The sequence below is a fragment of the Melanerpes formicivorus genome, unplaced genomic scaffold, assembly GCF_026170545.1.
Source record: "Melanerpes formicivorus ecotype bairdi unplaced genomic scaffold, bMelFor1.0.p_v2 SCAF_27, whole genome shotgun sequence".
Classification (NCBI taxonomy): domain Eukaryota; kingdom Metazoa; phylum Chordata; class Aves; order Piciformes; family Picidae; genus Melanerpes; species Melanerpes formicivorus.
This window is the reverse complement of record NW_027142379.1, coordinates 929,019-942,554: the sequence shown is the minus strand read 5'-3', so window position 1 is coordinate 942,554 and position 13,536 is coordinate 929,019. Positions and strand designations below refer to the sequence as shown.

Genomic DNA, 13,536 nt, shown 5'->3' with positions numbered 1-13,536 from the left:
AAGCGTGGCCAGCAGATTGAGAGAGGTGACTCAGCCACTTTGCTCTGCTCAGACCTCACCTGGAATGCTGAATCCTACTCTGGAGCCCTCAACACAGACCTCACCTGGAATGCTGAATCCTACTCTGGAGCCCTCAACACAGGAAGGGCATGGACAAGGATGGAGCAGGTCCAGAGGAGGGCCATGGGAAAGATCAGAGGGCTGGAGCACTTGTGCTATGGGGACAGGCTGAGGGAGCTGGGGTTGTTCAGCCTGGAGAAGAAAAGGTGCCACAGAGACCTTAGAGCTGTCTTCCATTATCTGAACAAGATGGCTGCAGAGGGACTGTTTGCAAAGGCCTGCAGTGATAGGACAAGGGGCAATGGTTTGAAATGAGAGAAGAGCAGACTGAGATTGGATATTAGGAACAAGTTCTGCACCATGAGGGTAGTGGAACACTGCAACAGGTTGCCCAGAGTAGTAGTTGCAGCCTCATCCCTGGAGATATTGAAGGTCAGGCTAGACAAGGCTCTGAGCAACCTGCTCTAGTGGAGGCTGTCCCTGCTGAGTGCAGAGGGGTTGGACTGGATGACCTTTGGAGGTCCCTTCCAACCCAAACCATTCTATGATTCTAATGCTGGGCTGGTCCAACAACAGCATGAAGAAAACAGAAGCTGCCAACCAGGATCCTCCCCACCAAGCCCAGACAAGTCAGTCTTGTAAGAAAAGAATAAAGGCTGTACACAGATTATATAAGTACTACACTTTGAGTTGTCCCAGACTGGTGGCACTGCAGTCCTGGATCAAAGGGTATTTTCAAGTGTACAGGACTGAATAAAGCATGCAGCTTGCAGATCTGCTTTTCTACAGGAGGCAACAGCCACAGACACTTCATACTTGTGAAAACTGGGGGGATTCAGCCTGGAGAAGAGAAGGCTCCAGGGAGACCTGAGAGCAGCCTTCCAGTACCTGAAGGCAGCTACAAGAAGGTTGCAGAGGGACTGTTTGCAAAGGCCTGCAGTGATAGGACAAGAGGCAATGGTTTGAAATTAGAGATTACATTGGATGTGAGGAACAAGTTCTGCACCATGAGAGTGACACAGCACTGGAACAAGCTGCCCAGAGAGGTTGTGGAGTCTCCTTCTCTGGAGACATCCAACACATGCCGAGATGCCTTCCTGTGTGACCTACTCTAGGTCATCCTACTCTGGCAGGAGGGTTGGACTCAATGGTGGGGGCTGGCCTCTTCTCCCAGGCAAGCAGCACCAGAACAAGAGGACACAGTCTCAAGCTGTGCCAGGTGAGGTTTAGGTTGGATGTTAGGAAGAAGTTCTTCTTGGAAAGAGAGATTGGCCATTGGGATGTGCTGCCCAGGGAGGTGGTGGAGTCACCATCCCTGGAGGTGTTTAGGAAGGGACTGGATGGGGTGCTTGGTGCCATGGTTTAGCTGATGAGATGGTGTTGGGTGAGAGGTTGGCCTCGATGATCTCAAAGGTCTCTTCCAACCTGGTTAATTCTATTCTATTCTATCCAAACCCTAACATTCTATGATAGAGAGGCTACAACCTGAGAAACAAGCAGGTGTAGAAGTCTGTAAGGGGGGAAAAAAACCCAACCAAGTAAGAAATGGAAAATGATCCCAAATCTCCCTGAGAAATGGCATTTTTGTCCTTTACACCCCGTCCAAGAACTCTCTGCACTCTTCCACTTGAGAGGGGAAATCATCATGACTACTACTAATATATTTTTTTGTTGCAACCAGCCCAGTCTTCTCCAACTGCCTCATTCTGCCAAGCTCTACGTTCCCGTAGGTCAAGTGCATTCTGCATAATAAGCAGAAATTGGCTGTGTGGCTCCTGGGGGAAAGAAACACATAGACAAATAAATAAATAACTAAGGTTGACATCTTGCTCAATTCAAAGTGTCTCTCCCACAGGGCAAGAGCAGGAATTTTAGGCAGCAGTTCAGGAGGAAACACCATCTTCTGCTGTAACCCACACACAAACATCTCCACTTTTAGAATCAAAAGCATTTCAAGCCCTTAATGAATTCTTCTTCCCCTTCCCTCCCTCCCTCCCAGCTTCTTTCCCTCAAATAATCTGGTGGGGGGAGGTGGGGTTATTTATTTATTTATTTGGGGTGGGGTTTTTTTTGTTGTTGTTCTTCTTTTGTGCACTTGTACCTTGCTGCCTCCCAGACTGAATGGCCTCCAGCAATTAAATTTTCCACCCCATTTGCTATAAATGACAAAGGATTGAACACCAACATTAAAATTATCGCTATTATACCTCAGCATGCACACCCCAGGGAAATCAGAGACATCTCACAGGCATAGTTTCAATCTAACACTCAAACCAAAGGTTAGAAAATTGCAGTTTTCTTCCCTCCTTCCTATTTTCCCTATTTAGAAGCTTTTATTCACATCCATAATGAATTCAGGCTGTTGAGCAGCTCCCCCCTCCCCCCCCCCCCCTTCCCCCTTTCTCTCCCCACAGCTGCATCTCACCAGGTATCCAGAGCTCTTTCTGCAAGCCAGTGGCACAAAATGCAGGTATCAGGCACAAACAGCATGACAGCCATCATTTTGGAGGGGTTTTGTTATTGAAGCCAAATTAAAAAAGGAACCCAGGCTGCTAAATCCAGGTTCCTTGTTTATTTTGGCACTCAACTGAAGGCTCATTAAATGAGGAGGGAATTAAGGGGTTGTTTTTTTAGAGTGAACTAAAATATTCTGTCCCAGAGAGGAAAAGAAATAATAAATCCTCAAGTTAGGTTTGGGTTTTTTTGGTTTGGTTGTTCAGAAGCTGAAATGTTCTATGGCAGCACACAAGGCAAGAGTTGGGCTAAGATCTTCATACTTAAAGAATCACAGAATTACTTGAGTTGGAAGGGACCTCCAAAAGTCATCCAGCCCAGCCTCCTGCAGTCAGCAGGGACATCCTCCACTAGAGCAGGTTGCTCAGAGCCTTGTCTAGACTGACCCTCAGTATCTCCAGGGATGGGACCTGAACTACCTCCCTGGGCAACCTGTAGCAGTCCTCCACTACCCTCATGGTGCAGAATATGTTCCTAACATCCAATCTCAATCTGCTCTGTTCTCATTTCAAACCACTGTCCCTTGTCCTGTCACTGCAGGCCTTTGCAAACAGTCCCTCTGCAGCCTTCTTGTAGCCTCCTGCAGGTACTGGAAGACTGTTATTAAATCTCCCTGGAGCCTTCTCTTCTCCAGGCTGAGCAACCCCAGCTCCTTCAACCTGTCCTTGTAGCAGAGGTGCTCCAGCCCTCTGACCATCTCTATGGTCCTCCTCTGGACCCTCTCCATCAGGTCCATGTCCTTCCTGTGTTGAGGGCTCCAGAGCTGGACACTCTGTAATCCTGTTCAGAGCCTAAAAGTCTGACAGCACACAAGGCAAGACTTGGACTAAGACCTCCTTCATACTCAAAGAATCAATCCCTCTATTACAGGCAGGAAAGGGGAGGATGGACTTTTGTTGTCCAACACAGCACAAAATGCTGTCTGCTGCTCAAGGCTGAAGTCCAAACTTCATCACAAGGAACAGAGGGCAGCTCATGCCCTCATTAATAAGAAGGGAGGAAGCACAGTACCTGCCATGGAAGAGATGTGAAACAAGTAACACTTCTCCTCAGTCACACAGATCTGGATCACAGCTACTTTTGACATTTTTCCCTTAGTGTAGGATGGTGGCCATTCAATATCAAACCCAACAGCAGCCCCAGCTGATAAACTCTGCCTGGAAAGAAAAGGATATTCTTCACTTTTAATTCTTCTCCTAGCAGTGTTTAAAACATCAGGCTTCAGTCACTCTATACAGAGATGATTAAGAGAATCACAGCCAGTACATCTTACACAGGACATGGAAACCATTTCAAAATCAAAACCTTAAGGAGTCCTGCTGGTCCCAAAAGCTACCAGAAAGCCTCCAAACCTTCACAGAGCTTACTGCACACACACAGCAGCAAAGCAAGCCTCAGGAAACAGCCAGGTACAAAAGTTCACCATCCCTGAAGGTGTTCAAGAAAGATGTGGACATGGCACTTGGGGTCATGGTGGTGATGGGTTGATGGTTGGACTCAAATGATCTTAGGGTCCTTTCCCAACCAAAACAATTCTATGATCCTATTTTAAGATATGGTTGTAAACCACCACCTGCTGTAGACAAACCAGAGGTCTTTCCAGCATGAGAAGTAGGTTCAGTTTGTGCTTGCCACCAGTAAGGCATTTGCCATGTGCAGCAGGACAGCCAGCACAACCACGTGACTTTTCTCTGGCTACACTGCTGGCCTCTGGACACATTAAATGCACAGCCAGCCAGAAGAAAGAGACAGAGAGAAGAGCCAAGTCCTGCTCAGAAATGTAACAGCACTCAAACCAAGAAAGCAGCAGAGGAGGAGCTGTTACCTGATGTCTTCTGAAATAAGGGAACAGTCACTGGCTTCATGGCTGTAAACAACAGAGCCACGGAACTCCAGGAAGGGCAGCCCATCTTCCAAAACACTCCTCTGAAGAGTGGACTTCTGTCAAACAACATTTGGGAGAGGCTCAGTTACTGACCACAGCCAACCTCGCCACAGAGAAGCATCAGCAAGGCTGGCAGTGGCTGTCACCAGCACCTTGCAGCAGAGCTACACCATGTGCAGGGGCAGCAAACAACAGTGTGACACCACTCCCTGCCCCCCTTTATCAAAAGAGTTGGGTTCATGCCCTAACAGCTTGGCTTAGCTCCAAGCACTCAGACTGAAATTGCAGAGGCTGAGTTTTCACCTCACCTGAACTGAAGTTGGCTTCTTCCCACCACAAAGATCCAGCAGCTTTCCAAGGACGTGATTAGGGAAAGCCTCCCTTTTTGACAGTGTCAAGACTCCCTCAGTGCTACTTGCACACCTCAGATTTCAGTTAGAATATAAGAAAATGGACACTAATCTATTAGTTGAAGTTAAATGGTCAGGTTAAAACCCTTTGACTTCCCTTTCAGCACACCAATACCTCAGTTCCCTATTTCCTCAGTGCCACATTTCAGCCAGCCCACTTCACTTAACCCTGTCAGATAGAAAGTGTGAGGAACTTCAAAAGTCTAAGTAAATGCCATGTGCAAGACTCAAAAGGACAGATAAGCTCTATCAAACTGAACCACAGAATGGTTTAGGTTGGAAGGGACCTTAAGGATCACTTAGTGCCAACCCTCCTGCAGTAGCATGGACATCCTCCACTAGATCAGGCTGCTCAGAGCCTTGTCCAGACTGATACTCAATATCTCCAGGGATGGGGCCCAAACCATGCCCCAGGCAAACTGTTGCAGTGTTCCAGCACCCTCACGGTGCAAAGTTTGTTCCTAACATCCAAAACTTGTTCCTAAGATCCAGCCTCCATCTGCTCTTCTCTCATTTCAAACCATTGCCCCTCATCCTATCCCTGCAGGCCTTTGCAAACAGTCCCTCTGCAGCCTTCTTGCAGCCCCCTTCAGGTACTGGAAGGCTGCTCTAAGGTCTTCATGGAACCTTCTCCTCTCCAGGCTGAACACCCCCAGCTCCCTCAACCTGTCCTCATAGCAGAGGTTCTCCAGCCCCCTGACCATCTTTTGTGGCCCTCCTCTGGACCCACTCCACCCATGTCCATGTCCTTCCTGTGCTGAGGGGTCCAGAGCTGGATGCAGCACTCCACGCGAGTTCTTCCCAGAGTAAAGCGCTCCGTAAGCGAAGTGCAGAGTAAAGACTGAGAAACAAACAAACCCAAACCAACAAAGAGTTGCCTGGGAGGAGGGAGGCTCTGAAACAAAGATACTGCTGATTTTTATGCTTGCACAAGAAAACATTTCCTGCAGTTAATGAGGGGTGAAAGTTTAATCAAAAGCCTTCCTCAGAGCCTGGTGCTGCAGTGCACGCAGGCTGGGGCACAGCAAATGAAAGTCACATCAGTTTGCACTGACATATTTTAATATCCAGGCTACCAGTTTTTAATTCCCACTTTAGAGAAGGCAAACTGCTGAACTGAGTCTTCTCCTTTTCCCTCATTAATTAGTTTCTTTAATTGTTAAAATGGTTTCAGAGGAGGGTCCCTTCTAGTGGGAAATTTTATACTGAAACTGCTCACATATGCAGGAAAAAAACCCAACCCATCCAAGGACACATTAACATTCCTGGGACACCAGAAACTTAAGACATCATCTTGATGATCAATTAATTATTCTGATACCTCAGAGCTGCAAAACCTCCTGGAGCACTGAACATGTGCAAACACAAAGCCAGAGGGCTTTGCCAGAACAAACTCATGTCAGGCTACAGCTTTAGCTCTCAAATTACCCCAGCATGGAGGGGGTTGGAAGGGACCTCTGGAGATCATCCAGTCTGACCCCACTGCTACAGCAGGGCTACCCACAGCAGCCTGCCCGGGATCACAATGGTCAGGTGGGTTTGGAGTCTCTCCAGGGAAGGAGACTCCACAACCTCTCCGGGCAGCCTGCTCCATGGCTCCAACACCTTCACAGCAAAGGATTTTCTCCTTATGTTCAGATGGAACCTCCTGAGTTCCAGTTTGTGCCGATAGCCCCTTGTCCTGGGCACCACTGGAAATAGTCTGACCCTATCCTCTAGGCCCCTGTCCTTTAGATATTGATGAGCATTGAGAAGCTCCCCTCTCAGGCTGCTCTTCTCCAGGATAAACAGCCCCCAGTCTCCCAGCCTCTACCCATTTAACCTCCAGACAAAAGTCCCCAGCCCACACCACTGGCTGTGCAATACATCAAGATTCCCTTATAGTGGGGGTGATTTTGCCCCCCCCCAAACTCAAGACTGTCAGGTGGAACTTTCACATAGTGATGACAGCAACAGGATCTGTTCAATGAATGGTATTTTAACCAATAAAGAGAGACTTTACCAATCTCAGAGGCACAGATCTAACTAAAAGCAGGTGGTGCAGGGGTGTTTCATCAAGCACAGCCTTAAACCAAGTTTCCCTCCACGTGGTGACATACCTTTTTATCACCCAAAACTCCCTCTTGGCTTTGTGTAAGCATCCACTGTGGGTATTTACTCTGCAGATTAGTCATTGGCAAATCCATTTCATTCACTTTTCCCACATTTCTGTTACTTCTACAGAGAAAACAAAAAAGAAAAGAACAAAAGCAGCAAGCTGTTACTATCATCAGAACAAGGTTATGGAGGATCAGTCCCCTTGAGTTGAACAACACTGTATGCATGGGAATGGACATGTAGGGAGCTGCTGGAGAAAAAGGTGAGGCCTTTTATTCTTGTTCATGTGTAAGAAAAACAAGCTAAAACCAGGAAAAGTTCTAGTCATAGAATCCTAGAATGGTTTGGGTTGGAAGGAGACCTTCAAAGCTCATCCAGTCCAACCCCTCTGCACTCAGCAGGGACATTCTCCATTAGATCAGGCTGCTCAGAGCCTTATCCAGCCTGACCCTCAATATCTCCAGGAATGGAGCCTCAACTACCACTCTGGGCAACCTGTTGCAGTGTTTCATTACCCTCACGGTGCAGAACTTGTTCCTCACATCTAACCTAAATCTGTTCTGCTCTCATTTCAAACCACTGGCCCTCATCCTGTCACTGCAGGCCTTTGCAAACAGTCCCTCTGCAGCCTTCTTGTAGCCCCCTTCAGGTACTGGAAAGGCTGCTCTAAGGTCTCTCTGGCACCTTCTCTTCTCCAGGCTGAGCAACCCCAACTCCCTCAACCTGTCCTTATAGGAGAGGTGGTCCAGCCCCCCAGTCATCTCCATGGCCCTAGCAGACTGACACAAAGGTTGCCCCAAACCTGCATGCCCACAACCAAGCAAAGAAAGACTATGCATTATGTCTGGTGCAAAGCACAGCTCAAGAAGGCATGTGCTGCTAAGCTCTCTGGTGCAGACTGGATGATGGCTGAGGTTACTTACTAATTTCAGAGAAGATGAGCTCACCAAGCAGAAGCAGCCTATTCCCAGGGCATCAGGAAGCAGGGTGCATGCTCTAGAACAGGAGGGCACTCTAGAGAGGTAAGGAAGGCACGTTTTCTGAGACAGCAGACTTGCAGCCCTGACAGCTAGGTGTTTCTTGGTGGGAACTGGAGCAGGATTTTCCAGTGGAGAGCAAAGGCTGACTGGTATGAGTTGTTCAGGCTTCACCCAGGACTACTTCTAGTGAGACTTAGAACTCCTGGAGATGAAGCAAAACAGTTCATGAAGAAATTTCTCACTCTACTTCTCCCCACTTATCCCCAGATGCTCAATATTCTGTAACAACAAAATGGGGACACTACTGCCTTAGTAAGAACAAGCTTTCCAATGACACCTGCTTCATGCTAGCCTGGATCCCCTTAGGGCAACTGGCAGGACCCATGGAGCCCCAGCAAAGTCTTCACACAGAGGCCAGACTGCCTTATTTTTGCATGGGAAAATGGCAGCTCTGGACAGGCATCCCCAGCCTACATGTGCAGCAGGACACCCTGCCCTTAAAGTGACAGCTTTACTCTGGGAGGTATCCCATGGAATTGTTGAGGTTGAAGAAACCTTTGAGATACAGAATTGACCAGGCTGGAAAAGACCTTTGACATCACCGAGTCTAACCTCCACCCAACACCATCTAATCAACTCAACCATGGCACCAAGTGCCTCATCCAGACTCTTTTTAAACACCTCCAGTGATGGTGACTCCACCACCTCCCTGGGCAGCACATCCCAATGGCCAATCTCTCTTTATATGAAAAATTTCTTCCTAACATCCAGCCTAAACCTCCCCTCATCAAGTCCAACTGCTGACCTAGAGCTCATAAAGCCACCACTGCTGCTAAGCCACCGCCACTAAACAACGTGCCTCAGCACCACATTCACAAGTCTTTTAAACTCATTCAGGGACGGTGACTCCACCACCTGCCTGCCCAGCCTGTTCCAGAGTCCCAGAACTCCTTCCGGGAAGAAATCCTTCCTAATATCCAACCTGAACCTCCCCTGGCATAATCTGGGGCCGTTTCCTCTTGTTCTGTCACTTGTTGCACGTGAGACGACCTTTCCTCCATCTCCCGCTACCACAGGGTAGGAAAACCCCGGTATGGACCCTTTCTAGATCTCAGCCGCCAGGGTCGGCGTCCCAGGGGTCCGGGGGTGCCCGTAGTAGGCCAGGACATGGAGCGGGACCCTGCCCAGAGAGCAGCAGCGGGCTAGGAGGCAGCGCCCCTCATCCCTCCCACCGCTTCACCGGCCTCCTCCCGGGCCCCACCGTGCACCGGAGAGACGCCACCCGGTCCGTCGCGGAATGCTGCCTCGCTGCAGGCCCAGCACCGCCGCTCAGCAAGCGGCCAGCGGCACGCCGCGGCGGCTCAGGCATGACGCGTCACATGGCGCGTCGCGCTTTGACGGCGTCACGGAGACTGCCGGCTCCATCCCCCGCCGTCTCCCCGGGCATTGTCGGCCGCAGGTTACCCGAGGTGACGCGCATGCGTGATGCCGCAGCGGCCCCGGTGGCCGCGGGGTCTTGTGGGTAATGTAGTCCCGGGGCCGGGCGGGCCGCGCACCCACCGCGCTGCCGCCGCCGCCGCTGTCCTCGGCCGGGCGGAGCCGGGCCGGGCCGGCGGGGCGGGGCGGGGCGGGGTGGGGCGGAGCGGTCGGCGGGGGAGCGCCAGCCCCGTGGCTCTGCGCGGCGGGGAAGTGGGGGGGGGGGGGCGGCGGGGCCGCCGGCTGCGGGCGGTGGCGGCGGCGGCTGAAGGGCAACAGCGGCGATGGGAGCTGTGGGGTGAGTGACTAGGCTCGGGGGCAGCGATGGGGAGAGCGGCGGGGCCGGAAGGGTTGCCGGGGGCCCGCGATGGAGCAGGAGGTGCGGTGGGAGGGGGCACTGGGGAGGGCAGTAGTGGGGCACCGCGGGCACTGGAGGGCAGTACTGGGAGCACTGAGGGGCAGTATCGGGGCACTGGGGAGCAAGGGGGCAGTACCGGCGCACTGTGGGGCAGAGAGCAGTTCTGGGGGGCAGGAGGACAGTGCTGGTGGCACTTGGAAGGAAGGAGGTGAAGCTCTGGGGCCACTGGGGCAGGAGATGCAGTGATGGGGGGTACCGGAGGAGCCGAACGGGGGCACAGGGGGAGGTAGGAGATGAAGCTCTGGGGATCCTGGGGCAGAAGGTGCAGTACTGGGGGGCACTGAGACGGGGGCAGGAGAGCATTACTGAGGGCAGTGCGGGCACAGAGGTCCAGACTTGGGGGGGAAGGAGGTAAAGCTCTGGGGGAATCGGGACAGGAGGTGCAACGATGGGGGGCACTAGGAGGGCAGTATTTGGTCCGTGGGGATACCGAGGGAGCAGTATTGAGGCACTGGAGGAGCAGGAAAGCAGTGCTGGGCTGGACCCCAGTGCCTCTCCTCCCCTTCCCCCCTCCCCCCCCCCCCCCCCCCCCATCCCAGTTCCCTGGGGAGGAAGGGCAGAGATGGATGGTGGAAGGGAAACCCAGCGACACGGGGGAGGAAGCCCTGGGGCAGTGGGTACCGTCTTCAACAGGGGCACCCCAAAACACCACCCCCAGCACTCCCACTCCCTGCTGCAGAGGAGGGGACACTGGGGCAGCTAGAGGGGTCTGTAGTAGCAGAGGGACAGGGCTGTGGGGCAGGCTGCCATGCTGGGGCCATGGGGAGGGCTGCCGGGGCGGCAGGCACAGACGGGGAGGGCACCGGGAGGGCTCGGTTGTCTGGGTGAACGTTGTCAGGCTGTCAGGAGTGGGGAAAAGCAGCTCGGGCTCCTTTTGCTGCGATGCTGCGTGCTGTGGCAGCGGGGAGGGAGGGATGCAGGAGGCTTTGTGGGGAGAGCAGCGCTGGAGAGACGCCGCCGGAGAAGCCGAGCAGGCCCCTGATGCTGCTGTTGTCATCTGTGTCTCTCTTATGTGTTATTTCCAGCTGATTGGGAAAGATGGAAAGAGGGAGAGGAGGAGGAGGAGGAGGAAGGAACCTAGGAGGCTCTGGCTTGCACAGGAGCATTTATTCCCAGTCCCAGCAGCAGTACCATTACCCGGCCTCCTCCCAGGGGGGCTGCATGGAGATCCAGGAGCTGGCCTCCAAGAGGGTGGACATCCAGAAAAAGCGATTCTACCTGGATGTGAAGCAGAGCTCCCGAGGCCGCTTCCTGAAGATCGCCGAGGTCTGGATAGGAAGAGGCAGGCAGGACAACATCAGGAAAAGCAAGCTGACCCTCTCCTTGTCCGTGGCCGCCGAGCTGAAGGACTGCTTGGGGGACTTCATCGAGCACTATGCCCACCTAGGCCTGAAGAGTGGCCACGGTCACCGGCACGAGCACAGCAATGGCAAAGAGCAGCTGCCCCGGAGGCGGCAGCAGCTCCCGCCGCCCTCGCCCCCCGTGTCGGTGGGCTCCGAAGAGCACCCTCACAGCGTCCTCAAGACGGAGTACATCGAGAGGGACAACAGGAAGTACTACCTGGACCTGAAGGAGAACCAACGAGGGCGCTTCTTGAGGATTAGACAAACCATGAGCAGGGGACCTGGCATGATGGGGTATTTTGGTCACAGCTTGGGACAGGAGCAGACGATTGTCCTTCCGGCTCAAGGGATGATTGAGTTCAGGGATGCTTTGGTCCAGCTGATTGAAGAGTACGGTGAAGGGGACATAGAGGATCGCCGGGGGGCAGGTGATGAGCCCCCAGAGCTCCCTGAGGGCACCTCTTTCCGAGTGGACAACAAACGCTTCTACTTCGACGTGGGGTCCAACAGGTACGGCATCTTCCTGAAGGTAAGTGAGGTGAGGCCACCCTACCGTAACACCATCACGGTCCCATACAAAGCGTGGACACGGTTTGGGGAAAATTTTATCAAGTACGAAGAAGAGATGAGGAGAATTTACAACAGCCATAAAGAAAAAAGAATGGATGCCAGAGGGGACAGTGGTGAAGAGCAAGAGGGTCTCGAATAGAGTGCATTGGACTGGGCCATCTGGCAAAATAAACAGAGCAAAACAAGCAGAAATTGGTGAGAGGGACTGACCTGTAGTCATTTCAAGTTGCCCCATTTTTGGTTTTCCTTTCTTTAAAGCCCTTTTTTTTTTTCTGGTAGTTTCTTGCTAACTCCAATGTGTAACGTTAGAGGAGTCTGGTTGTCACCTGAAATTAACACCCAAAACATCTCCGTATGTCTTACGAAAGTACCAACCTCCCGAGTCCGTAGGAGTCAGCTGCTTCGAGTGTTGAAGACTGTGGAAGTACATGTATCAGCAGAAAAAAAAAACCAAGAAAAATAAGCCACCATTCTGACCTTTAAATAGTCTAGATAAGGCTTGTGTTGCACTTCCAACGTGATACAGAAACACCCAACCCCAAACCTTCTGCTGAAATGTATCGGGTTCTGCTTAGGATGGGCTTTCCGGGGCCTGGATTCTGCTTGTCCTCGGTCAAAAAGCTGAGCAGCCTGGCCTGAGGGCATCTGCAACAGAAATCAACTGCTGCTGTGGGGATGAGGAGAGGTAGAGAGGTTTGAAAATTGGTGGCTGCTGGTTGTTGGGTTTGAAACAATGGGTAAAAACCTCAATAACTGGTCAGAGCTTTGTAAAGGTGCTGGTGAAGCGTGGAAAACGTGTTGCTCTTTTTGCTGGTTTCGTGCTGAGCGAATTATTTGAGTCCCCACCCCCACCCCAAGACAGCAAAGCTCTGCTCCAGCAGGGCCTTCTGAATTAATGGCAGTGAGTTAGAGCCCACTCCTCAGCTACATGTTCTGCCCATTCCAGGCTGGTGATTTGTTTGGTTGTTTGGTTTTTTTTTCCAAATTTTGAATGCATTTGTCCAAATTGTCAAAAGATATTTTTGTACTAGGGGTGTTTTGGGACCCACCCAGCAGCTGTGGAGAGGCTATGTGGAGGTGGAGGGACCACCGTGACCAAGGCTTCCAGTTTCTCTCACAGACTGGTTATTAAGAAGAAATTCTTTACAGTGAGAGTGTTGAGACACTGGAACAGGTTGCCCAGGGAGGTTGTGGATGCCCCCACCCTGGCAAGGTGCCCAAGGCCAGGTTGGACGAGGCCTTGGGCAGCCTGGTCAAGTGGGAGGTGTCCCTGCCCATGGCAGGGGGGTTGGAACTAGACCTCCCTTCCAACCCAAACCATTCTATGATTCATATGATCTATGCTTAATGTGGTTGTGATGTTACCCACGTGAGGAAAACACCCAGGTGTTTTTCTCCTCCCACTTGAGGAAGACCTTTGGGGGGTTTGGTGCACCATTAGATTGGTATCAAAAGGCCTCTCTCTCATGCCTACCCGAGGCGTGGTTTGGAAGCTGTGGTTTCATGCTGCGTTGGGTTTTCTGTCCTGTTGATTTGTTGTTAGGAAATACTGTCAGTGCCCTGCCATCATCCCCTTCCCACCTGCTCACAGCTGGGGCTGCCATCACCCAATTTGATTCCTGGTTGCCCTCCCCCAGGTTTCAGCTTTGTCCCACCGAAGTGTCTCTCACATCAGTTTTACATCTCGCAACATAAACTCTCTGCATGGAGGGAGAATGTCTACAATTACTTGGTGAAGAGGTTGAAAATTCTTGATTATTTCTTAAAACATGAACACTTAACA

At 51.7% G+C, this 13,536-nt stretch overlaps 2 protein-coding genes across 7 annotated transcripts in view; one reads left to right on the top strand and one right to left on the bottom strand.

Moving 5' to 3' along the window:
* Positions 1-9,290, bottom strand: part of WRN (WRN RecQ like helicase) — a 45,477-nt gene extending 36,187 nt beyond the window's left edge. For 3 of the 6 annotated variants that reach the window (XM_068153807.1, XM_068153810.1, XM_068153812.1), the window contains exons 1-5: positions 9,208-9,290; positions 7,890-8,148; positions 6,969-7,086; positions 4,400-4,515; positions 3,586-3,731 (exon numbers count right to left, since the gene is read on the bottom strand). In XM_068153807.1, the coding sequence (XP_068009908.1) occupies positions 3,586-3,731; positions 4,400-4,515; positions 6,969-7,055 (349 nt within the window). In that variant the 5' untranslated portion in view covers positions 7,056-7,086; positions 7,890-8,148; positions 9,208-9,290. Of the gene's footprint in view, positions 1-3,585; positions 3,732-4,399; positions 4,516-6,968; positions 7,087-7,889; positions 8,149-9,207 lie in introns of those variants that run through there. The other 3 variants (XM_068153808.1, XM_068153809.1, XM_068153813.1) reach the window with 3 other exon arrangements.
* A 354-nt stretch (positions 9,291-9,644) lies between these two features.
* PURG (purine rich element binding protein G) lies at positions 9,645-12,562 on the top strand. The gene is made up of 2 exons (XM_068153806.1): positions 9,645-9,720; positions 10,866-12,562. Exon 2 carries the CDS (start codon positions 10,879-10,881, stop codon positions 11,890-11,892), a length of 1,014 nt encoding a protein of 337 aa, XP_068009907.1. The 5' UTR covers positions 9,645-9,720; positions 10,866-10,878; the 3' UTR covers positions 11,893-12,562.
* The last annotated feature ends 974 nt before the right edge of the window (positions 12,563-13,536 follow it).